General features: G+C 34.6%; 1 protein-coding gene across 3 annotated transcripts in view; it reads left to right on the top strand.

Annotated features, from left to right (window-relative positions):
• The window catches only part of DPH6 (diphthamine biosynthesis 6), a 196,461-nt gene that overhangs the window by 90,518 nt on the left and 78,724 nt on the right, over positions 1 to 27,219 (top strand). For all 3 annotated transcript variants that reach the window (XR_003611734.2, XM_028119555.2, XM_028119556.2), the window contains exons 4-5: positions 16,227 to 16,300; positions 20,531 to 20,649. Coding sequence is in view for 2 of the 3 variants with exons in the window: in XM_028119555.2 (XP_027975356.1) it covers positions 16,227 to 16,300; positions 20,531 to 20,649 (193 nt within the window). In the remaining variant the exon portion in view is untranslated. The remainder of the gene's footprint in view (positions 1 to 16,226; positions 16,301 to 20,530; positions 20,650 to 27,219) is intronic.

Below are 27,219 nucleotides of genomic sequence, written 5' to 3'. Positions count from 1 at the left end.
TTCCCTTGGATTTGGGCAGTGTAAGCCACTGGGGAGACTGACAGTCAAAAGGAAGGGAGAAACCCTGACACTTTCTTTTCTTTCTGGGTGGAGTATCTGCTGTGGCTGGCTTGCCTCTTGCTTCAATTCCTATTAGACACATCCACTGAGGTTCCAGCTGCTGCCATACTACTTGGTTCCTGGGCTCTGGAGAAGTCTTTTGCCCTTTGGCTTAGGAACAGTTACTCCTTTCTGTTACTGCTGGTCCTGGGTTACCTCACTATCATCTGTGTAATCATCTGTGTAATCAATTCCCTGTACTTTTCTTTAAATTCTTAGAGTGGTTTCTGTTTTTCTAGTTGGGCTTTGACTGATATAGTCACTGAAGTCCTAATTTTGTGTAACTTTAATATTGCTAAATAATTAATAAAATAGCCATCCTCTACATTTATTAATAACTGTAGAATCCCTTAAAAAGACTGAATTCTTCTCATGTACTTTTTGAAGACTGAATAGAAGACACTATACTTAGGGTGCTATGTGGTGACTAAAAGAATCTAATAGAACTTAGAACATACATATAAAATAACATAGGTAAAGGGCTTCAAGAAATGTACAGAGTAAGAGATGTAAAAGGCTTAAGGGAGGGAGGGATCATTTCTGATCAAAGGAACGAGGTGTGGCTTAATGGGTTGTAAAGAATGAGTAGGATTGTACTTGGTGGAGATTGGGGCCAGAGGATGGATAGAAAATTGCGAATGGAAAGTTGAGTAAGAACAAAGGTTGGGAGATGGAAATTAGCGCAGTCAGCCTAACTAGTAGATAGTTATGTAAAGGATTTATGAAAATGTAGATTAGAGAGAGAAATTTATTTGGCAGATGGGGAATACAAAGAGGTTGATTTGGGGAAGATAAATTGTTAGTTGGGTCAGTTGGAGGGAGAAGAAATTAGAGGTCGAATGAGCAGTGGAGGACCCATTGATGTTTTTAGGGAGAGCTGGGAGGATCTGAACTGAGAGTATATAGTGAAGTGCCTAATTTGCCCTACGTAGTGACTAGATATGGGGGGTCTTTGTGTCTCAATGCCTGTCTGGCTCCAAGCAAGCATCCTCAGACAGTGGAGAGTCTAAAGTTACTTGTTTGTTTTGAGGCTGGGTGAAGTTAGTGACAAAAATAGAGAAATTAAATAAAGGAGGTTAATAAAGCAACCAATATTTGTTTGCTTTTTATGAATATTTGAGTACTATCTTTTCTGTTCTGTTAGTTGCCTCACACAACCCTGAACTAGATATTATCATTTGTATTTCATGAAGAAACTATACTTCTTAGAGTTAGATATATACAAGATTTTGTTTTGGGGTATGCTGTGAAGCTGAGCATTTTAATTCAAGTCTTCCCTTTTCCTGTTTTTCTTTCTTTAATAATTCACTTTATTAACTTCCTTCGTTACATTTAATATTGTGTATCATGTATTCTTTTCACTGTAAATCAGTTTTCTGTAGTAATCATGGAAATTTAATTTTGTACATGTTTTTAAAGGAAAGATACAAACTTAAAAAAAGCTTTTCTTCTGAGATCATAATTACTGTTTATAACTGAGGTGTAAAGGTAAGGGATTTTCTTTTGTTTTGCTTTTTGAAGGACACGCATGCTTTACGAGATTATGAAGGCTAGGTACATTTTCTCGTGACTGTCATTCTTGAACTAGATCATGTTTCTGTATGTTAGTAGAAGTAAGACTGAACAGGGAAATGGCATACCAGATTTTTTCCATAGTGGTGCCACCAATGTGTTCTGTGAACTTTAGGCACTAAACATACTACATTCTACTCTGAGTCTACCTTCCTTTCAGGCACTTACACCATGTCTTTTTAACAAGTCTTTTTGGAATATATATTTTTACTTATTTTCTTTCTCATTGCCCATTTTATTATCCTGCTTCAGTTTGATTTCCATCAACACCAATTTATTAAAATTTCTCTTGTTAAGGTCAGTAACAACCAAATCAGATGGACACATTTTATTGTTTTTTTTCCCCCTACTCTTTCCTTTCTTTGACCTCTTTGTGATACTCAGAACTGTGGGCTTTCCTTCTTTTTAAAACCTTTTTGACCTTGACTTCTGTGATATTCCTCCCTCCTAGTTTCCCATCTGTCTCTCTGTCCTTAATTTTCTTTCAAGACCCTTCTTTCTCTGCCCACTTTATAAACGTTATGGTTCCTTACAGCTTCATTCTTCATCTTCTTTTAGTCCACACTTCCTTGCTATTTGATCTCTTCTCGTGGTTTCAGCTACCACTGATGTACACATTTATATCACCAATTATACCTGTTTTCTGAGCTCCATACCCAACTGTCAACTGGACAGTTCTCACTGAATGACTAAAGGCCCATAAGACTCAATGGCCTAAATAGTACTCATAATATTCCTCCCCAAATGTGTGTTATTTCTTATAAAATCAAAGCCATTGCTCTCCATCGAGTGACCAAGCCAAAAACTTGAGAGCATTCTGGATTCCTTTCCCAGCCACATGCCACTAAAATCTGTTGGTCTTTTCTTATGTCACAGATCTGCCATTTCCTTGTTATCATCATAACCACTACCGTAGTTTAGGCCTTGATCATATTTTTACTTAGACTTCTTTTAGGGTTTCCTGAGTAGATGTTCTGCTTCTAACTTTATACTTTTCTGATCAATACTCCCACATAATCTTTTAAAAATATAAGTCTAGGGGCGCCTGGGTGGCTCAGTCACTTGAGTGTCTGCGTTCGGCTCTGGTCACGATCCCAGGGTCCTGGGATCGAGCCCCGTGTCAGGCTCCTTGCTCAGCAGAGAGCCTGCTTCTTTCTCTTTGCTGCTCCCCCTATGCTTGCTCTCTCTCTGTCAAATAAATAAATAAAATCTTTGAAAAATAATAAAAATAAAAAAATAAATAAAAATGTAAGTCTAATGGTACAACAGTGTTAATGTCCTTAACAATGCATGCTTATTGATTGGAAGAATTAATGTTGTTAAAATGTTCATATTCTCCAAAGTGATTTACAGATTCATTGCAATCCTATCAAAATTCTAATGGCATTTTTCACTGATATAGAAAAAAAAAAAATCCTAACATTTGTGTGGGACTATTTGTGGTTGCCAGGGCTGAGGAATGTGGGAAATAGGGAGAGGGTGATAAAAGGGTATAAACTTCAAGTTGTAGGGTGAATAAGGTTCTGAGGATCTAATATATAACATGTTACTATTGTTCATAATACCATATTGTATCATTGAAATTTGCTTTGAGAGTAGAATTTAAATGTTCTCAACAAAAGAAAAAATAAAAAGGAAATAGGTGATGGATGTGTTCATTAACTTGATAGTAAGAATTCTGAATTCTTTCAAAATGTATGTGTATATCAAATCACCACATTGCACGTTTTGAATAGCTTACAATTTCATTTGTCAGTTATAACTCAATAAAACTGGAATAGTTTTAAATCATATAAAAATAATTCTCATTTATATGAGTTGTATTTTCAAAGTTATCTCAAACGAATCAAAGGAAATTTCCTTAGAAGCTTAAAAAATAAGTGTAGAAAGCAGCTTCTAAACAGATTAGATACTTTCTACCAAGCTGATTTGCTTAGAATTGAATACTTTTTGATTGTTGCTTTATTCTCCCAACAAGGATTAACAATTTAATCCTTTTTTTATTTATGTTGTTATTGTTGTTAAAGAGTTTCACAGAAGTCTCCTTATCACTTTAGCGAGAAGAATATTTTTGGGAAACTCAATTGAAAAGCTGTAACTATAGTTCTAGATTTCTGTTCAGCTTCATATTTAGGTTGAATTTGGTCTAGGATGAACAGCAAACTCTCGGTTTCTGCTTTGAAGTTGGGACTCACTATGTAGCAAACAGCTAATTTATTCAGAACTGGGAGGGTCACACTGTGGAGACCCAAACGTAAAATAAGGCGCTAGCTTTAAACAGAAATAAATGACAAATGATTATGATTTTCTGCAATTTCTTTGTCATTTAATTTTCAGCCTTAACAACTTTTTCCCTATTTAATTGAGAAAGCTCACAAAGGGAGACAATAATCGTACAAATTAGTGACCTAATACTCTGTCATGAGCTCACTGTTTAATGGAAGCACTCCAGATGGTGATCATTTTCCATTTCAGAAATGTCTTATATTGATGATGCTAAGAAAAATAAAAGCCTTTTAATAAGTCAAACAAAAATTTTAGTCAGGATATGTATCATTTGAAATCATTGCCATTTGAAAATTCTCAGCATTACTTTCAGAATTTCTTCATATAAAACAGTATTCATTTCTCTATTTTTTTTTTTTTTTTTAAAGCTGGACTTGTATAATTCTACTCAAGTGAAGAATTGGAAGTTTAAGGAAAAGCATCTAGTGCTTTACTGGCCGTATAAATTTCTTGTTTAGTTATCCAGGCCCTAGAACATCATTGGCATTCACAAATGTTTCTTATTTAATAATGTCATGTTGCCAGAAGTCCAAATATCACCACTCAAAGCTCTAATGCAAGTGCGCTTCTTTAATGAATGGTTCATATTAAAAATGTTAGAATGCTTTTCAGATGAAAAACACTTTAAATTCAGCAGATCATTTTTTTCTCAACAGGCAGGAACTCATTAACAGAATAATACTGGTAACTGAGGCATTTTTCAAAGAAAATAATTTCCCCGATAAATGCAAGCTGCATATCTTCTTATCTTTGGAATAAGTAGGTCTAGTTTTCATTTGTAAAAAAATAAAGGACAGCTTGTTTTCAATTTATCTTGTTGTCTTTGTGAACCAACCTCTTCATATGGGGACAAGTGAAACAAATATAATTTGGGTTTGGATTTCTACCTTGAAACCGTCCTTATAAACTTGTAATTATCACTATTACCAGATGGCTAAATGCCTTCACCATCCCAGCCTGTGTTGGGTGCCTTTTAGCTGTGATAGGTTCACATATGATGAGAAAATCAGATCTGGTACCTTTCATAGTAGAAGTCCCTTTCTATTCTTGTGTGTCAGTGTTCATGATATTTAGGGTGCTGATTTTAAGAGTAGGCATTTATAAGGCTTTAGGACTATGGGCAGGTCTGTGTTCATACTTCTTTTGGTGATTAAGAGTAGGACTAATGGCATATTAGGCCCTTATTAATTGGTTGTTTAATTATAGAAGATTCAACCATATAATCAGATACCAAATGAAGATAGGCAATTAGGATTGTGTCAGTTAGTTAGCAGATAAGTTTTATAATATATATTTCTTTTTAGAGTCAGACTTGTTTCTTTGAAGAAAAATATTTGGTGGATTTTGTACATAAATGGTATATTAAGGAATATATAGGAAGACAGTAGTAGGAGCAGTTACCTGTTTTCCTATAGTCAAGAAGGGCAAAGAATCAATATTTCTGACTACTCAATACTTGGGATATGATTTTTTTAAATGTATTTCCCAATGTCATTCCTCTCTGACAAGAATTCCTTCTTTTGTAATTTATTATACTTTGTATAGACTTCTATCACTTATTTTATTTAAAATGTCCATTCTCCTGCATCCCTATGGGATTTTAATTTCTTAAGGTCAGCAGCCGTGCTGCTTTCAAATGTGTTTTCCCCTTCCTAATATAGGATTGGTCACACAGTAGGGTTTTATTCACTGCTGTTTAATAAATACATGAGTAATTTTGCCTGCCAGTATATCCACACGTGGGATAAATGATGAATACACATATGCATAAATGTATTTTTAATAATATTTCCCCTGATTGAAAAGGTAATACAGGGGCGCCTGGGTGGCTCAGTTGGTTGGGCGACTGCCTTCAGCTCAGGTCATGATCCTGGAGTCCCGGGATCGAGTCCCGCATCGGGCTCCCTGCTCAGCGGGGAGTCTGCTTCTCCCTCGGACCCTCCCCCCCCTCATGCTCTCTCTCTCTAGCTCATTCTCTCTCTCAAATAAATAATAAATAAAATTTAAAAAAAGAAAAGGTAATCCACATGGTATAAAAATATTTGAGAAGGTATAAAGTTATAAATAAAATAGAAACATTAAATACTATTTAGAAATAAGCACTATTATAATTTGGTCTATTTCTGGTCTTTCCATGTCTATGGATATTTCCAAAAAAATCCATATATTTTAATACACAACCTGTGGAAATTTTTTTCACTGAGCCTTATGTCATAAATAGTTCCTTATATTGCATAGCCTTTGAAAATATTTTTTTAATGACTGCTTTGTTTTTGCTCTTCTAAATGTATCATGGTTTAGTCAGCCATTCTTCTATTATTTGAGATTTTAGGATTTTCAGATTTCTGTTCCAATAACATGAAGAATGTAAATCAGATGAATATCTTTATAAATAAACTTTTGTGCAAAGTTAGTTATTTTTATAGACTAAATTTCTGGAAGTAAAATATGAAAATGCTGAGTCTAAGAATACACATAATAAGACTTCTTGATACATATTGCAAAATTGGTTTTCAGAAAGGATGTACTGCTAACAACTTCATCTGTGGTGCATGAGCTTATGCAACTCCATATCCTAATCATCTCTGACTGTTAATCAAATTTTAATCAAATTACACCCACAGATGTATATATTTGTTTGACAAAAAGTAATTCCAGCTTGTATTTTCTTTGTTCGTCTGAAGGTTGAAATTAGTCATTTGTATTTATTCTCTTAAAAATACCTAGTAATACCTTTTCTCATTTTTACTGTTTGGTGTTAACCCATTCCTTACTAGTTTGAAAGAGAAAGACATTAACTGTTTGTCATCTATGTTACAAAATGGTATTTTTATTTTTATTTGTTAGCTTAGTTTTGTTTTGGATAACTGTTGAAGTAGAGAAGTACTGTAATTTTATTTAATCAACTTCATTCAATTACAATGCAATTATTGAAGATTCAGTGTTGTCCCAGGTACTTTTCTGGAGCTGGGGCTATAGGGAAACAGGATAAGTACCTGCCCTCATATAGCTGAAGACATACATTTAAAAATTAAATAAGTAAATATATGATGTAATTTCAGGTAATGCTATGAAGAAAATAAAGCCAAGGCAAGGAAATAGTGACAGGGTTAGGAGGGATAGTGAGGGCGGAGTGGGACTATTTTAGAAAGAAGTCAGAGAAGGCCTCTCTGAGATACTTGAGCAAGACCCTAAGAAAGTGAAGGAAAAAATTATGTAAATATCTACAGGAAGTGTGTCATAGGCATAGGTAAGGAAATTCTGAGATGTAAACACGCTTAAGTGTTTGAGTAACAATAAGTGTAGTGTGGATCCTTGGAATGAGCTGAGAGGATAGTAGTAGATGGTGATGTCAGAGAAATTAGGAGGTTCCAGGTCATTTAGAACCTTATATATTGTTCACAGGGAGCTTGTATATTACTCTTAAGTAGCATGGGAAGCCATTAGAGGATTTTCAGTCAGGGAGCGTGTTCTGGCTTACACTTTGAAAGATCCCTGGTTACTTTATGGAGATAAATTCTAGGGAGGAAGTGTGGACTTAGAGAAGCCAGTTAGAAAACTATTGCAATAGTCCGATTGAGAGTGATGGTGATGAGGACTAGTGGTAATGGTGGAGGAGATGATAAGTGGTTGGATTTTGGAAGTTTTTGGAAGATGGAGCTAATAGAACTATTGCTTGATTGGATGTAGGTCATAAGGGAAAGAAAAGTCATGAATGACTCTAAGATTTTTGGCCCGAACAATAATATACGTGCAATGTCATTTCCTAAGATGAGGAGCCATATGGAAGGACCTCTGGGTATGATGGGTATACATGCCTGAATCAAGAGTTTTGATTTGAATCTGTTCAAGTTTGAGATACTTAGTAGATATTCAGATAGGCATTAGAGCAGACATTTGGACTGTGGATCTGAGAGAGGCAGGAGTTACACAGATTGTATTTAGAGCCATACAACCAGATGAAATCACCGGGGGATGAATATAGCTAGAGAAGGGAAGAGAGCCAGGGACTGAACTCTGGGCACTTTAATTTTTAGAGGTAATGAAGAGGACAAGGAGCCCATAAGGGAAAATGAGAAACAGCCATTAAGGTAGGAAGAAGAATTCAAGTAAGATAATGACAGAGAATTGACCATTGAATTTGGCAAACCTAGTGGTCACTGACTGACATGATAAGAGAGGTTTTAATAGACTGATGGGAACTCAGGGTTGCCTAGAGTGGGTTTAAAAGAGAATGGATGATAAGGAAATGGAGAAAAACATATAAGCTCTTTGGAAGAATTTTACTCTAATAGAAATAATGATACCTGGAAGAGGACATGAGTTTTTGGCAGCTATCACAGCATATTATATAATGATGAACCAAGAGTAAAAATTGATGGTGCGGGGGAAAACAAAAATAGAAAGGTTAGTCCTTAAGCTGTCTAGATGGATTGGGATCTCATGCGAAGGGATGCTTAGGAGCACTTAGGGCTTAGGAGACCATTTTCATAGGAGGAGGCAGAATCTATAGGTAACAGATACCGATAGGCTGATAGAGTTAATGATCCTTAGATCTTTCAGGCTTTTATGTTCCTTATTTTCTAAATGTTTAGAATGGTTTCCCAAGAGCAGGGAAAAAAATCATCTATGTATTCTGGATGGTTATGCTTAATTAAAAACACAATACAATTTGTTTCAAAAGGAAAGTAATGCTGAAGGTCAAACCACAATCCTCTGCCTTAAGAGTGCAGTGCCGATTTGTCAAATATAATTGCAGAAAAATCTAAGAAGCTTTACTAGTATCTCCCAACTTAAAAAGACAAGGATTAGATATGCACTAACAGGTATTCAGACATATTCTGAAGGTGCTATAATTAAAACAATGTGGTGCTGACCCAGAAATAGTCAAATCAGTGGAACAGAACAGAATGTACACAGAAGACTTAAACATGTATAGGAATGTGGTATATGATAAAGTTGACAGTGAAAATTGGTGGGGGGGATTCTCTACATAAAAAAATGATATTGAACAATTTGCTGACTACTTAGAATGATAGAAATTTTGATCTTTGGTATGTCTCCCACGTGCTAATTTGTTTTTATTGAGGCCTGTCTGCAAACCATACCTGTGTTCTTTCTTATATATGTAGTACCACATGCTGGGAATAATGAAGCTGTGTTTGTGCCAGTTTGTGAGTATGCGTTTGCTTTTGCAAATGTCCCCTCTGTCGTTACAACTGGCCATATTGTTCAGATAGCTGCCTGGACTCACTTCTCAGCAGTCTTGCTTGTATCTCACATTGACAAAGATTGGGGGAACGGGTGCTCTAGGCAACAAATGGCCCTGTGATGTGTGCTTAGCTGACTTCGTAAATATCTTTTAGCATTTTTTATTTACAAAACAAAGAAGATGATGATAGTCTACCTTAGAGCATTTTTGAAAGCAATAACTAATATAAATGTTTCATGGTATTATGCACTGCTGTTTCTAGTACTCAGTGATGCCATCGCTGACTTCACTATTTCCTGAGTTGGACTAACACATCTGTCATTGATAGTGATGATGTTCTAAGCTGAGTAGTGTCCACTTGTGTCTGAGCGCTCCTGTGGCTCAGCAGTATGCCCGGCTATTGAGGGTGCAGTCTTTGTCTCTAACTTATTACTGACATTTTTATTTTTTATTTTTATCTTCTCTGCCTTTGTTCATCTAGATGACAAGAATGTAATTTAATATGTGTCCACTCTCAAAATTCTATGAATTGTGTTGAATTTAGCAATAGATATTCATTGTTTGATTCATCAGTTATTTTACTAAGTACCTGAAATTCATTTTTTGAAAAATTTGGCAATGGTACTTGTCAAGTATTTCATTCTTGCTTTCATCAAACATGACTACAGCTTTCTCCACAGTGGTCATAACTAACTTATTAATTGGAAAATACAGTGGTTCTTTTGAACTTTGTACAGTGTGTGACACTATGTATATAAGCAAGAGCACAGGTGTGGTTGGCAGACAGGCCTCAATGTAAAGGCTGCTTATTCTGTTGACCAGCTGTGTCAACTTGAATGGAATGATTTTATTTTTTCACATATAAAATCAGTTTAATAGTATTTTGGATTGCTATAAGGAATAACCAAGAGAAGATATACAAATTACTGAGCACAAATTTTGGTATATAGTAGGCACTTGGTAATATCTTTCCTTTTCATCAGAATAGTATTGGTGCGTACACCATTACTCTGTCCTTGCTGCGTCTCTTATTATCATCACCACTCTTTTCCAGTGTCTTCACTGAAGTCTCTTTCTTACATTTACATTTACAGCCCTTACATTTACATTTACAGTCCTTACATTTACATTTACAGTCCTTACATTTTACTGTACCCTCACAGTCTTACACTGAGCCCTCTTCTCACTCTATGTCCTGCTTCTTGGGGTTCTTGTTTGCCCCTGCAGCTTTAAGTTCTCTTATATGCTGATAACACCCCCACCTTTTTCTATACTCTCTTGAGCACCAGAGTATTCAATATACCTAATAGTCTTTTCTGCTTTGGATACCTAGCAAACAAACTGGAAAAACATATGCAAAGCTAAATAAACTCAGTATTTTGTTTTAAGACATGTAGTTCCTAGCTAATAGTCACTTGGTCCCACCCTCTGTGTGTGCTTCTGGTCTCTGTGCTGATGGTTCCCAAGTTTTATTAATTTTGTCTTTAAATTGTTTTTGGAATTTAGCTTCTTATCTCCATCCTTCAATTCTTTCAGACTAAGCTCCTTCTCTTTCTGTACTCTCTAGTTTACCCTTAACACTGTCACCAGTCTTGTCTTTCCACTTGTAAATATGATCATTACTTATTTCTTAAAATCCTTAGCACAATCCAAGAGAAATGAAAATATATATTCACACAAAGACGTATAGGAAAATTCATAGCAGCTTTATTCACAAGAACCCCCAAACTAGAAGCAAACCAAATATCCATCAACAAAAGAATGGATAAACAGATGTGGTATATCCATACAATGGATTAAAATGGAATACAAAGGAATGAGCTATGGATACACACAACATGAATCAATCTCAAAATCATACTCAGTGAAAGAAGCTAGAAACAAAAGGATATATATTATATCATACTATATATGTGACATTTGAGAAAGTGCAAACTAATGCATAATGACATAAAGCCTGGAGCCAGGAGTGAAGGAAGGGTTGGACTGCAGAGAGGCACAAGGTATCATTTGGGTATTATCATAATGATTTGTACCTTGATTGTGGTGGTAGTTTCACTGAAATATACATTTGTTAAAACTCAATAAATTGTGCACTTTAAATGGATACAGTTTATTGTATATAAATCGTGCCTCAATAGAGTTATTTTTAAAAATCTGTACAGGGAAGGGCCCTTCATTGCCTTCAGGTTGCAGGCCACATTTCTGAACAGAATGATCCCAAACTACCTTTTCTAGCCTTTTTTTCCTTCCATTTCTTAATGCGTGCTTTCCACTGCAGCTACTCCATACTGTTGACCATGCCTTATATGTCAAGCCCCTTATTTTGTTACTTAAGTAAATACTTAAAGAACAATGACAATTGGCATTATTGTTGGAAAGGGTTACATGACTGGTTAAGCTTGGCAATATTACTTTGGTGAGCACTGTGGGATAGTTCTCCAGGTCAGAGACTTGGGTTTTTTGTTTTGTTTTGTTTTTTATCTGAATTTTTTTTATTATGTTATGTTAATCACCATACATGACATCATTAGTTTTTGATGTAGTGTTCCATGATTCATTGTTTGCATATAACACCCAGTGCTCCATTCAGTACGTGCCCTCTTTAATACCCATCACCAGGCTAACCCATCCCCCCACCCCCTCCCCTCTAGAACCCTCAGTTTGTTTCTCAGAGTCCATAGTCTCTCATGGTTCATCTCCCCCTCCAATTTCCCCCCCTTCATTTTTCCCTTCCTGCTATCTTCTTCTTCTTCTTCTTCTTTTTTTAACATATAATGTATTATTTGCTTCAGAGGTGCAGGTCTGCGATTCAGGAGTAGAGACAGTTTTGACCATGTACCAAGAAGTTGTCAGTCTCTCTGAGAGTATAGATTAATATAAATCAAATGTTTAAGACTGTGTAAACCAGAATGTCAGCTCATTCATTTATATTTATAATGTAAGCATTTGTGTTAAAAGGATGAGAATGCTTGTTTTGATGGATTAGTATAATCTTTCTGGGTTTGAAAGGCAACCTAAATTAAAGTCTAAAGATTGCTCAGTGGTCATGGAATCGTATCATATGAAGGTGGTTTGAATGTGGCCAGATTTATAGATCCTGGATTCTGTGTTAACTATTTTCTCTAACACATTCATTTTTTATTTCCATTATAGCATTGGGTGGTTTATTTGGCTCTGTCTTCATGCAGCCTCAGTTTATCTTTGATTCTAGTAGTCATTTTCTCCGTTTCTTAGTTGACACTTCCACTGCTATTATTTTGCTACTATCGTTAATTTAGTAACTTTTTTTTCCCCAGGAGATATAGGTCATGGGTCAGGGCCTATTAGCTTCATGGAGTAGATGGACTGTTAGATTTTTATCTTTTAAAGGTCTATTTTGCCTTTCTTTGAAGTTAGTAGTATGTTCTAAATGGTTAAGGATTCAACAGAAGTCTTACCCTTGGTTTATTTAGGACTCACTATGTTGGAAAAGTTTGTTGTAACTGGACTGTAGAGTTGAGGGTTAAGGGTTATTTATTAGTCATGGTTCTGTAGAGAAACATGGAACTAAGGATATATAAAGATGTACAGAAAGAGATTTATTATGAGAGATTATCATCTGATTATGGAGGCTGAGAAGTCCTGTGATCTGCCATTTGCAAGCTGGGGGCTTCAGAAAGCTGGTGGTATGGTTCCAGTCCAAACCCCAAAGTCTAAGAACCAGGGCAGCCATTTATATAAATTTCAGTGTAAGTTCTAAGGCCCAAGAACCAGGAGTGCCAATGTCTGAGGGCAGGAGAAGGTGGATATCCTAGCTTAAGCAGAGAGTAAATTCATCCTTCCTCTACCTTTTATTTCTATTCAGGACTTCTGTGGATTGCATGATGCCCACCTCAGTGGTTAGGGTTATCTTCTTTATTCAGTTTGCCAATTCAAATGATAAAAATCTCTTTCAGAAATATCCTCACAGAAATAATATTTTACCAGCCCACTCAAGTTAACAAGTGAAACTAACCACCACAGGTTAGTAGGCTAGGGTTGAGGAGTGGTAGTGAGCAAGAAGTTAATGCCCAGGAAGGGTTTTGTCAGTCAAGTTAGGCCTTCATCCCATTGTAGTAATAGTAGTGGGGGGGGGGGGTGGTAGTAGTTAGTAGTAGTAATAGTAGTAGTAACAGAAGTAGTTATAGAAGTAGCAGTAATAATGAAGAATATTCAGATAATGACAGAAGAAAATATTTACTGACTATTTACTAGGTGCTGGACACTGTTATTTATCTGGATTATTTTACTCAGTCTTCACAGTAACACTAGAAAATAGGAACTATTATTATCCTCACTGTGAATAAGGAAACTGAAACACAGAGAAATTTATGTATCTTGTTCAAAATCACAGAGCTAGTATGTGGTAGGGCTAGATTTTTAATGGGGGTAGTAGTAATCATGGTTGTTGAGCAAGTCAGTAGTTAGATCTATATTAAGATTATGATTTCCCAGATGGAGAACTTGACAGTCCTACCATCAACTCTGCCTTGCACTGTGGTTGTTAACTGTCCTCAGATCAAGAGTAGGCAGATATAAATAGTGGGTTCATAATGTTTGACCTCAACTGTTTATTCTAAGGTATTTTGTATATTTTTCAGCAGCAAAACCAAACTGAGTCTTTAGTTTTATCCCTGTTTCCTGCAAGGGAAGAGCCTTTATACAACTGGACACAGTTTGTGTGTGTGTGTGTGTGTGTGTGTGTGTGTGTGTGTGTGTGTGTCTGTAATGGAATATTATATATATGATGGAATATTATTCAGTCATTAAAAAAGAATGAAATCTTGCCATTTACAACAACATGGATGGACCTAGACGGTATAATTCTAAGTAAAATAAGCCAGTCAAAGAAAGACAAGTATCACATGATTTCACTCATATGGAGAATTTAAGAAACAAAACAAATGAACAAAGGAGAAAAAAAAAAGACAAACCCCAAACAGACTCTTAACTATAGGGAACAAACAGACTGTTACCAGAGGGGAGGTGGGGGAGGGGGGAGATGGGTGAAATAGGGGGAGGGGGCTAAGAGTACAACAATCTTGATGAGTACAGGGTGATGTATGGAAGTGTTGAATCACTATATTGTACACCTGAAACTAATATTACACTGTATTTTAACTATACTGGAAATAAAATTTTAAAAAATTAATAAAAAAAATTTTTCACATTAAAAAAGATAATGATTCGGATTTCGGCCTAGTTTGGAAGAATAGTCCAAATTCAGTTTGGTATATAATTCTAGAGCTGATTATTTAGGTATTACCAAATAGAAAATAAAAGAGATAGAAATGGTAGAGAATTCCAGAGAAAAAGTGTAGACTAAGAAGAATTAAATAATAACTATTTAGGGTGGTAATGAGAATCATAGAAGGATGGTACATTTTAAATGGATAATAAATGGCAATTTTTATTTTAACAATGTCTTGACTTAAAGTTAACTTGAATTTAAAAGAGAAAAATACCAGTGGCTCTTGTCTTTATTTTCTTGATGTCTAGAGAAATACACACACACACACAATATTCAGTACTTGACATTTTCTTATGGCAGAACTTATAAACAACTATATGGTATAGGAATATAACTGATTTTTATCTTTTGATGACACTGTCCACTACTCTGATCTGTGTATTTATTCAGGAACACTATGCCTTGACCTTTTCTAATGAATACAATGACTTTTATGAAAAGAAAATGACTAGGAAGTGAAGAGAAAGGTTATAAGCAAATGCTCTCACAGATTTGCTAAACTAGGGAAGTATAGGAAATTGCTTTTTCCTGTCATCCTTATCTAATAGAATCATTTTATTTTGGGCATATATTTCTTTATCATTTTGGAGGGGAAACTTTAAATTGGTTTTATCTCCAAAGACATGAGAGATTCCTTTTGTGCATTTTGTTGTTTATTTATTATGGCATCCTATTAGGACACACTCGGTTATTTCACTATGTCTTCAAGTATTACATATGTTTTTATGTGAGACACTATTGCTTTTCTTTGTAGATTTCCAAGTATGGAAAGAGTATTAATAATGAAGTCATCTCTCTCAAGTAGTTTCTTCTATACTCCATATGCTGGGATGGATTTTCTTTTATGCCTATTCAGAGAATTTCTATTCAGTTTGTTATTAGTAATTACCCCCTAGTCACTTTCTTCACATCTGCTTTCTAGATAACAGTTCCCTAGTGTATACCTACACTGTATATTATTCTTCCCTAAGTGTACTATCTTACACTTCTTTACATTAAATCTCTTCTTAGAACTGTCCTTCTAAATACCCAAGTTCTCCGTATCCATACATGTACTTGATTGATCTCCTCTTCATTTTTTTTTTATCTATTGTAGCTTTGTATCATTTGCAAACTTGATCATATTTGAATTTACATCTCCTGCATCATTAATGAGCACACTGGGTAGACTAGTCCTCTTTCCTATGAGACTCTGCTGGATGTAGTGCTGGGTATTCTCATTTGTAACTCTGTTGATGATAATTCATTGCTTCCTTCTCATCATGGAATTTTTTATCCACTGTGCTATACTGTTATCCAGGTAATAGCTCTACCATCTCTGCTTCCTGGATGCTCCTGTTAATCACCTTTTCTGAGATACAAATAAAAATCATTGTGTTCCCTTTTCTACTTATGCCATTGCTTATTTTTTTTAAAGTTACTCAGTCTGAGAAAATATTGTCCTTAAATAGAAATTTCTCAAAAATTTTGACTGAACATCATCGAATTTTTAAAAGTATGTTAAGTGAGAAAACATTTGAAAGTACCATCTAAATCTTTGCCTTCTCCACAGAAAATATTCTCTAGTTATTTGGATTTTAAGTAAAAAGAATAATTATTTTTCCCACAGCTGAGAGTATGACTTAAATCTATGTATTTATTTTTTCTGAATATGGATTGCATTTTCATAAATTATTCTGCTTCAAGATGGTTTTCTAGATGAGACACTGTTCTTTAATAATTTTCAGAGCATGATGCATAGCCACATGTTTATTTTTAAAGTTATATTTTTTGTTTTATTTTCAGGAAAAAGAAGAAGTAGAGGGGATATCAGTAGGTGCTATACTTTCTGACTATCAGCGTGTTCGAGTAGAAAATGTGTAAGAGAACATTAATTTGTCCTATATTATACTTTATTTTATTTTTTAAAATTTGTCCTATATTTTTAAATTACATGTATTTTAAGAATGGGAATAAATTATAAATGTAATTGTATCCAAATAATAAATAGAATGTATATTCTACATTCTTCATGGAACTACCTACCTGTATTACCTAAATAATAAAAATTGTACTTTTACTTTTTTTCTATCCTGCTATCACACATGGAGAAAACTCCAGCTTACTTACATAAGGAAAAATAAATTATTTATAATAAAAAATCAGGACAAAGATTTTTAAAGTCAAAAGTATTGTTTTCAGTGTTTTCTTTTTTGAATCAGTATACCTTTTAATCCCTTTTAACTCATCATCATTGGTAATAAAAATCAGGAGTTAGTAAAAGGAATGCAGTGGTATTTTTTTTTAATTTATTTATTTATTTTAGAGAAAGAGGAAGGGGGAAGAGAGATGGAGAGGGAGAGAGAAACCCAAGTGGACTCCTCACTGAGCATGGAGCCTGATGCAGGGCTCGATCTCAGGACCCTGAGATCAGACCTGAGCTGAAACCAAGAGTCAGGTGCTTAACCTACTGTATCACCCAGACACCCCAGGAATTCAGTGACATTTTAAGGGAAAAAAAAGCTTATTAAGGAATCTTTCCTTCTTTGGTCTTCAGAATTCAACTCTTGGCCAAAAATATTCATGTGATTAGAATACTTATATAACAAAGCCATTCAACTTTCAAGGACTTTTTAGATTATTGCTCTCTTCATCTTCCTCACCCTCCAAAGGATGTAGCACTGGTAAAACATTGTATCTCCAAATACCAGAATATTTTGGTATTGATCCTTTTGGGATTGATCTATTCAAAAACCATAAAGTCTAATGATAATATTGATTATTTCATGTCGGCTTGCAAAACATCACCTGAATTTATTTTTCACTTTTAGTTTATTTGGATAAGTAAAATACTGTATAGAGACTTTATATATAATTATATTAGCAAAAAAGAAAATATGGACTCCAGGATTCATCTTGAGCACAACTTGAACTAGAAATAAGTATTTTGCCATTCGAAAGGATAAATGGAAATCAGAAAAGGGTTGTATTTGTGTAATAGTTTTGTATTCTTTTTTTTTAAAGGTAATTTTTTTTTTAAGATTTTATGTATTTATTTGACAGAGAGAGAGAGAGATAGCAAGAGCAGGAACACAAGCAGGGGGAGTGGGAGAGGGAGAAGCAGGCTCCCCTCTGAGCAGGGAGCCCGATGTGGGACTCGATCCCAGAACCCTGGGATCATGACCTGAGCCAAAGGCAGACGCTTAACGACTGAGCCACCCAGGCGCCCATAGTTTTATATTCTTGACAAAGAAGCATTCATATTGACTATCACATCAAAAACTTACATATTAATTGGCTTAAACTTTTTTTAATTGCATTTATTTTATCTTTTAATTCTACAGTGAATTTAAGGCAGTCAAAAATCCAAAATTTTTAGGGGCATCTGGCTGTCTCAATCGGAAGAGCATGTGTTTCTTGATCTCCCAGGGTCATGAGTTTGAGACCCACGTTGGGTGTAGAGATTACTAAAAAATAAATAAATAAATAAAAGTAAAACTTTTTTAAAAATCCAAAATTTTTTAAATAAATGAAAGAAATATAGGACAAAGCATAATTAAATGAAGGGGAATATGATGATCTCATATTTTGGGGGTATCAGTATCTTTGGAGAAGGGAGAGTGGAGGTGGAAGTGGGGAGAGGTCATATGTGTAGTTTGAAAAAGATTTCCCTCCATTCTGCTCGCCTACATTTGAGAACGACTGATCTACAGATGGAGATGGATTGCATATCCCTTAAACCATATGTTAGAAATACTATTTTCATCAAGTTTTAGGTCATATTCTCTGAGAATTATTTAGTTTACAAATCTGTGTTTTTTAATAAGTTCAAGCCCACATGGTTTAATGGGTAGCCAAACTGTAGATGGGGCTGATATTTATGAAAGTTAAAGCCAAATGAAAATGTGCTCCTGATTAGGAAGCTGCCTTATATCTATATGGGAGAAGGGTCCAGAGCATACCCATAGATAGAGGCAAGATTTTTCTTAAAACAATCTCAGGTGCACTTCAACACATGGTTAAAATACTCTGATTTTAGAATAAAGCGTATCTCCAATAATTTTATCCTTGGAAATTTTAAAGCAGTGTTACTAGGAGTCCATTGGTTTACAAGCTCAGTTTTGAATTAGTCTGTCTTCAATTTGTAGTTTGTATTGCATTAGTGTATTTTCAAGATATAAAGTATTTAATAAATGTCACAAGCTCAAATGCAGTAGTGACTTACAGAGGAAGTGTATTTGAACCATGATATTTTGAACTGTTAAAGAATTTAAATAAGCAAAAAAGCTTGACTTAAGTCTAGAGATAGTCAAAAGATTATGGCTATCAAGCAAAAACCAAGAATTTTACAATAAAGATAGGAAGAGAATAAGGTTTTTTCAATTAAAAAAAAAATCTTAGCTAAAAAAGGTAGAGACCAGTTTGATTGGTAGGCATTAAATACTGGTGGGAAGACAGCTAGAATTATTATGCTTTTGTTACATGGGGACTTTCAGTTTTATTATTTTTGTTTATTAACCGCCTCAACATTGCAATAGATGGGACATTTTGCCAAGGGGAAGTATGTAAAACAATCTGCAGTAGGAAGGTTTTGGTGTCTTTGGAAGTCAGGGTATATATACATGGAAAAAAAGAGTGATATTTTTAAGGCCATGTATGAGTAAATGACCAAATATGTGGTATGTTTATTAAGTATTGGGGTTTTCTGAGAGAAAGATCATTGTGGGCTGGAGTAGTCAGCCAGGCAAACTTACAGATGCTGGGTTTTAGAGCTGTTTTTTTTATTTGAAATCTGATCTCAGCCTCTTACTCTGACTTGGGCAAGTCACTTGGCTTTGACTGCCATTTATTGAATATCTATTTTATCCAGGCATTGTACTATTTTCTTTATCTATGCTACTTTTAATCATTATAGTCCTCCTTGAGAAAGTGACATTTAAGCAAAGGCATGAAACAAGTGAAGAAGGTAGGAAGCATGGCTGGTATATTAGACAAGAGTGAGCAGGCCAGTGGTGGTGGGTTGGAGTGAAGGGAAAGCAGTAGGAGATGAGCTATGAGAGCTAACCAGAGTGAGATCCATGTAGGTCTATTGCAAGGATTTACAAGGAGTGATGGGGAGAGTTTGAGCCGAGGAATCCCATGATCCATTTTATGTCTTAAAAGGATCACACTGATTGCTGCATTGAAAACTGATTTTAAAAGGGCAAAGACAGAAGCAAGGAAAGAAGTTAGGGGGATATGGACATGAAAGATAATGGTGACTCAGACCTGAGTGTTAACAGTGGTATTGATGAAGAATGATCATGTTGTGTGTTATGGTAGATTGGGTAAGAAATGTGAAGGAAAAAAAAAAAAAGGAGTAAAGGATGACTTCACTTTCTAATTTCTTAATCTTCTCAAGAACTTTGAAAGGAGATATTTTTTTTCCGATTTATGAACTAGGAAACTAAAGATCTCAAGTTTAGTTGACCTGTCAAAGTCATGCAGCTAGTGAGTGCCAGAGGAGGTTTCAAATCCAGATTTGTCTTGACTCCAAAACCTATATTCTTTCTATTGCACCGTAATGTAAAGTATGTAATACAATGCCTCCAGCATATTTGGTGCTCGATATATTGTACTTTTTGTTCTTATTATTATTTTTCACTCAAAGTCAAACTCTTTTTAAAAATGTCAGAGTTAGAGAAGAATAGTGCATGTAACCATAGGTATTGTAAAGTTAATCAATATATGATCATTTTATTAGGATAAATTGATTTGCCTGTTTTGCATATGCCTCACAATTTTGATACCCAAGGAAGTTCTAAGAGCAGGAATAACCATCCATCGGCATTTGGAAGCTTTTTAGCATAGATTTCTAAACTTAGAGTCTTACTAAAATTAATATTTCTAATCTGCTTGGAGATTTCATTTTTATCTGTTTATGCATAGCCTGTGGAAATTAAATATGTTTATGTTGTATATATAAACGTCATTATGCAAAACATGTTTTTTAAGCATTTTAAATGCTAAAATCCTTGAGAGGAGCATTATGTTTAGAATCAAAGTAATTGCTGTGGATCCAAGTATAGAATGTCAAGATATCATCTGATTTTTTTCTTTTTATTTTATAGGTGTAAAAGGCTTAATCTCCAGCCTTTAGCTTACCTTTGGCAGAGAAACCAGGAAGATTTGCTCCGAGAGATGATATCATCTAACATTCAAGCAATCATCATCAAAGTAGCAGCTTTGGGTATGTAGCCAGACTTTCAAGGGAGCTGTCTGTTACCACATAGATAATCTGTATTCACTAATATGCAGTTACAACAGAAAAGGAAGACTAATTTAGAATATAAAAATGTGGAGTCACAACTGAACAAATTGAGTAGGGGGAAGTTTCAAATGGGCTTTTGACCATTTACCAAAGTGATTACAAGTGATCCTCATCATTTTCTTTTTTAAATGTACAGCTGTCTCTAAAATTGTTATTATATTTTGGTCCTTCGATTTAAGTTCTTTTTATAGGATTTGGAACCCAGGTTCATAGGAAACAGGAAAAGTAGGTTGATTTCTTTCTTTTTTTCTTTTTTCTTTTTCTTTTTTTCGAAGCTTCTTAAAATCTGTATTTGGAACACCATGTGATTTTTTTCATATATTTTTTAAACATATTTTGACTATGCTAAAATAGAATGATTGGCTTTGTGGTGTCAGAAATAAGCAGAGTAGTAGGTTTTTGTTGGGGATGGTAAGAAAATTATCTTTGAGAGAATGTCATTTGATCAGTTAGCATAGACACAACAGGCAGGTGGTAGGTAATGTGATTCAAATATGGATATTACATACGAACACACTTAATTTGTTGTTTTGAATTTTTATAATTATATTCACTTTCAAGAAACCATAGGGTTTGAGCTCAATGCATTTATTTCATGAACCTATTACAGTAAATGCCCTGGAGCCTCAGGTTTCTCAAAGCCTAAATCGTGTACCTCATTTGCAAGTTTACATTGCTGATCTCAGAAATAACGAGGTCTCAAGCTGTGGAAGATTTTGAAACAAATTCACATTTTAAACAACATTAAAAGAAAGATCCCATAATATTTCTCCTTGGTAAACACGAAGCTACTCTTTCCTTGTTGAAGGTGAAATGTTGTCTTTAGTGGAAAGTGCTATATTGAGAACCTGAAGTTGATCTCCTCAGCTGTTAACAAGAAAAAGACCGAGATGGGGTATTCTCATTTTTGAGAACAGGTTGCTCAGCAACCCTTATGATTGAAGTTCTCACTATAGATATATTTGTCCTGTGAGTTTCTACATAAATCTATACAGAGTATGCTCTCTTGCTTTCTCTTTGTTTGTTACTCTTTCTTTTGGATTTTCTAAGATTGCCTACTTCTGTAATGAAGGTCATGTGACACCTCACTGGACAGTACACATTCTGTCACTTTTACCTAAATGGAGTGGACAATAGAATGGATTAGAACCCAGAGAACCTATCTCATTAGAAAGAAAGAGCCGTAAGATATAACCTTGCTGACACCTTTATTATAGTGTAACTGATACTGTGTATTTTTTTCATTTGTGTGGATGTGTGTTTGCCTCTATGGAGGGGTTAGAGATGGCGTTTAACTGTGTTAAACTTTTGGATGAAGTGTAAAACTGAGCTAATTTGTCTTCATCATTCCAATGGCAAAAGTATAGATCTGATTTTAACATTTATAGCACATAGTTTCTATTGATTACCTAAAATTGTGCAAAGAAAAAGTTATTCTTGAGAACAGTGTTAAGGAATGGTTTATTGAGTGGGACATTATTTCTAAGGACGCAGAAACATAAATGATGTGAGGTAGGTTTCCAAGATTTCTTCCCCGCCTATTTAAAATTTTCAGGAAGGCTTTTAATCAAAAAGTGGGACAATAGGACCTTTCCATAGGGAGAGGGATTCAGCAGAATTCTGTGGCGCATTAGTTATAGAGTGGTCTTAGAAAAGAGTCAGTTCTACATGGATGAATAAAAATGTATTTCTGGGGGCACCTGGGTGGCTCAGTCAGTTAAGCATCTGCCGTCAGCTCAAGTCATAATCCCAGGGTTCTGGGATCAAGTCCTGCATCAGGCTCCCTGCTCAGCAGGAAGCCTGCTTCTCCCTCTCCCTTTGCTGCTCCCCCCTGCTTTTGTGTGCTTGCATACTCTCTCTCTCTGTCAAAAAAATAAATAAAATCTTTAAAAAATGTATTTCTGATAATTGTGTCACATAACCTTGGTCTCTTATAGGCATCAGTGAACTCGTGAAATCTGCACATTAACAGCTTAGTGTTTTAAGAAGTTTCTGGGTTTAGACTTATTTAAAGAACCATGTACACATTGTATTTAAGAACAGTCCTGACTTTTAGAAATACTTTTTTTTAATTGTATGAGTATTACATGAAAATATTCTTGGCACATGTTAAATTTTTATAGATAAAGTTTCCATGTGTTTCTGTTCTCTCCTTTCCCTCCAACCACTCCCTTTCCCAGAAATATGTACCAGAGTAATAACAGATCATCTTTCTAGATCACACTTTTTTTTTTGGTATGTATATTTGTATGAGTAGAAATACTATGATTGTTTTATGGGGTTTTTTAATATTACATGAATGGTATTATACTCTGTATGTCAACTCCGGTTGACAACTTGACTTTTTTACTCAGCAGTATGTCTTAGGGATTTTTTCTATGTCAGTAAATGTAGATTTACCTCAAGCAGAGTCCTCAAACAGCTAGTGCCTTAGTAGTCATGAGCCTTAGACTAAAGGCTGCTATGAACCTGATCTAATAAATAACTCATGCCAGAACAAAATCCTAAACTATTTTTTTCCATTTTTTTTTAAATTCCAGGATAGTTAGCATATAGTGTTATATTAGTTTCAGGTGTACAATATAGTCAACTATTCTATACTTACTTAGTGCTCATCAGGATAAGTGTACTCTTAATCCCCTTTACCTATTTTGTCCTACCCCCTACCCCCACCCACCTCCCCTCTGATAACCATCAGTTTGTCCTCTATAGTTAGTAGTCTTTCTTTTAATCTCTTTTTTTTCCTTTGTTCATTTATTTTGTCTCTTAAATTCCACATATGAGTGAAAAATCATATGGTACTTGTCTTTCTATGACTATTTTGCTTAGAATTATATCCTCTAGGCCCATCCATGTTGTTGCAAATGGCAAGAGTTCATTCTTTTTTCTGGCTGAGTAATATTCCATTGTGTGTGTATACTATATATATACAGAATACACACACACACACATATATGTATATATCTTCATCTGTGGATGGACACTTGGTCTGCTTCCATGATTTGGTTATTGTAAACAATGCTGCAATAAGCAAGGGGTGCATAAATCTTTTCAAATGAGTGTTTTCATATTCTTTGAGTAAATACACAGTAGAGCAATTACTGGATCATATAGTAATTCTACAAAATCCTAAACTATTTAAAGGAATACTATAAAATCTAATACATAGTAATATAAAATTCACAATGCCTTGCATCTAAATTATCAGGCATGCAAAGAAGCAAGAACATTTGATTGATACTGAGAAAATCAATCAGAATAGACCCAGATTTGGAAATAGCTTGCAAGGAAGTTAAAACAGCTCTTATAAGTATGCTTAGTGTGCTCAAAAAAAGTAGAATTATGATTATGACAAGGAAAATAAAAGATATAAAAGGCCCAAATACAGCTTCAAAAATGCATTATCTGAAGTGAACCATGTACAGCAATTAGACATTGCAGAAGAGATGAGTAAACCCAAAGACAAATAGAAACTGTCAAAAATGAAGCATAGAGGGAAAAAAGGGGGACTGAAAATAATTAAGACAACATTAGCGAGCTCTTAGACTGTATCAAGCAGCCTAACAAGTGTTAGAGTCTCAGGAGAGGGAATGGAGAGAATATTCGAAGAAATAATGGCCAAAATATTTTCCCAATTTGATGAAAACCATAAATTTACAGATCCAAAATTTCAGTGAACCCCAAACAGAAGAAATATGAAGAAGATCACAAAGCACATCATAACTGAATTGCTGAAAACCAGTGGTAAAGAAAGAGTCCTAAAAGCAGCCAGTGTGAAAAGATTAATTTTATACAGTAAGTAAAGATAAAAATGTCAGCAGACTTTGCTTCAGAAGTAACTGGAAGATGATGAAAAGACATCTTTAAAGTGATGTAAACTGGAAAATAATGAAAAGACATCTTTAAAGTGATGAAAATCAATAAAAATCACCAAGAATTTTATGCTCAGTTAAATTTCAAAATGAAGATCAGATGAAGACATTTCAGATGTACAAAGGTTGAGAGAATTCATCACCTGCAGATCTGCATTATAAGTAATATTAAAGAGTTCTTTGGACAGAAGGAAAATAATAATTGATGAAATTTAATCTTATAAAGGATAAAGAGCAGTAAAATAATAAATAGAGTAGATAAATTCTAAATCTATTTTAACTTTTTGAATCTCTTTAACAATGTATTAAATTATTTAAAGCAAAAAAGAAGTGTGTTGTGGGGTTGGTAGCAAATGGGAAGTAAAATATATAATTGCAGTGGCACAAATAACAGAATGGGGAAAGTATAGTGTATAAGATTCTTAAATTATACATGATATTGTATATTGTTTGAAGGTAGACTGTGATAACTTAAAGTTGTAAAATGTAAACTATAAAGAAACTATTTTAAAAAAAAAAGTATAGGTAATAGGCCAGTAGTGGAGAAGAAATTGAATTATTGTAAGATAATCCAGAAGAAGACAAGAAAGGATAAAAAAAAAAGAGCATAAAACAGATGAGACAAAGAGAAAACAAAAAGTGAGATGGTAGATTTAGACATAATCATTTTAATAATTATATTAAATGTAAATGATCTCAACACCTCCAAACAAAAGGGAGCAATTTTCAGATTTGAATAAAAAACAAAAAACTAAGGCCCAACAACTATATGCTCTCTATAAGAAATGTGCTTTAATTATAGAAACATACGTTAAAATGGAAAGAATAGAGATATGGTAATACTAATTAAAAGAGTTGAACTGGTTATATTAACATCGGATAAAGTAGTCCTTAGAACAGTGAATATTATTAGGGATAAAGAGAGGCATTTCATCATGATAAGGGGTCAGTTTATCAAGAGAGCATAACAATTTAAAGATTAATATACCAATAACAGGACTTTAAGATATACAACATGAAACTGATACAAAAAGAAATGGACAAATCCATAATTATACATGGAACTTTCAACATCTCTTTTCAGTAATAGTTAAACCAAGTAGACAGAAAATCATTAGGAATATAGGAAGTTTGAACAACACTACCGACCAATTTGACCTACTTGGCACTTATACTCCATCCATTAACAGCAAACTACATAGTCTTTCCAAGTGCACATGGACCATTCACCAAGATAGACCATATTGTGGATCATAAAACAAATCTCAGTATATGTAATTATACTGAAATCAGGCAAAGTATACTCTCTGACCACAGGAATTAGAGAAATATATTTTACTGCTACAAATACACAGAAATGGACAAAAAATATTTTATGGACATAACAATATTAACACTCTCAGAACAGTGGTGTCATGGAAAATTGTAATGGGCAATTGATGCACTAGTTAATTAAAATGACTGGCTAAGAAAAAGAAAAAGATTTAAGGGTTAGTTCAACTAATTAAATGGTTTTCTATAAAAGGAAGTAATGCCAAGACTCTGCTGGAAAGGTTTCTAGGATTAGGAGGTGGGAATGAAATAATGGGGCACAGTGCAAGTACACAACTATATATTTTTTCCTATTTCATGGTTTTTCTTTTGTCTTGCTTGATCTGGTGGCTCCAGGGCTGACTTTAAAGTTACATGTATCAAAGGAAAGTATTATCAATGCACTAAGTACAGTATTAAAACCACTAAGTTTGACAGTGCATATTCTTAAAGACTCTTTAAGGTTATGTCATAGCTTCACCTATGTAGGCAAATTAAGGTCTGTCTGTAAACAGAGGGCCATGTGTCCTGTGATTCTTTATCTGTCAAATTCTATATCAGCCTGGGAGTGACTCCAAGGAGATGTGTTAACAAGGCTGCTGTTTTTACTGGCCCTGTGGATTTATAACACATCTACAGACCCAGAAAGACCAATCATAGGGGAAAGGATATATATGGGTCAAACAGGTAATAAACGGAAATAGAGGGAATCATAGGAGATAGAAAGGCACCTATAAGTGGATTACAATTCCATGGAGGGGTACAATCATGTGACCTCTGTGCCAGGACCTCCGAGCTAGAGAATTTTATGTATCCCTCTCGGATCTGATGCTGACTACTTGACTGATGTCAAGAGAAACTCAGGACCTGTTTTTGCAGAGAAGGGAAGTTGCTGATGTACAAGCTCTACCTAAAGATTCCACCTGGATAATTTGGAGCAACTAAATGACAGAGTGCCACTTGATGACTCAATGTAAGGGTAGTTTATTGCAGTTACCATTCAGTTACTGGTTTAAAGGCAATAGTTACCATTCTGATCATGCTTCTGCTGACTTGATAATTACTAATGAATTATATAGTGGGAGACTCTGAACAGTAGACTTTGTAGGCATAAATCAAAACAGTATGTTGCTAAGACATCTACCTAGGTATAATGGTAAACAGATTTCTGTTGCCTGCCGTAACTTGGTGTAGTCCTTTGAATACAGAATATGTCAGTGAAAGTGGAATTTATTTAAGGAAACACCACCCTTGAGGGAGATAGATTTGGAGAAGATATAATGAATCAATATTACTGATAACTCCT

Source organism: Eumetopias jubatus, unplaced genomic scaffold (assembly GCF_037043125.1).
Source record: "Eumetopias jubatus isolate StellerSeaLion01/CBP00866 unplaced genomic scaffold, mEumJub1_p1.0 scaffold_7, whole genome shotgun sequence".
NCBI classification, from domain to species: Eukaryota; Metazoa; Chordata; class Mammalia; order Carnivora; family Otariidae; genus Eumetopias; species Eumetopias jubatus.
The sequence above is the reverse complement of the archived record's forward strand: the minus strand, read 5'-3'. Positions and strand labels throughout refer to the sequence as shown.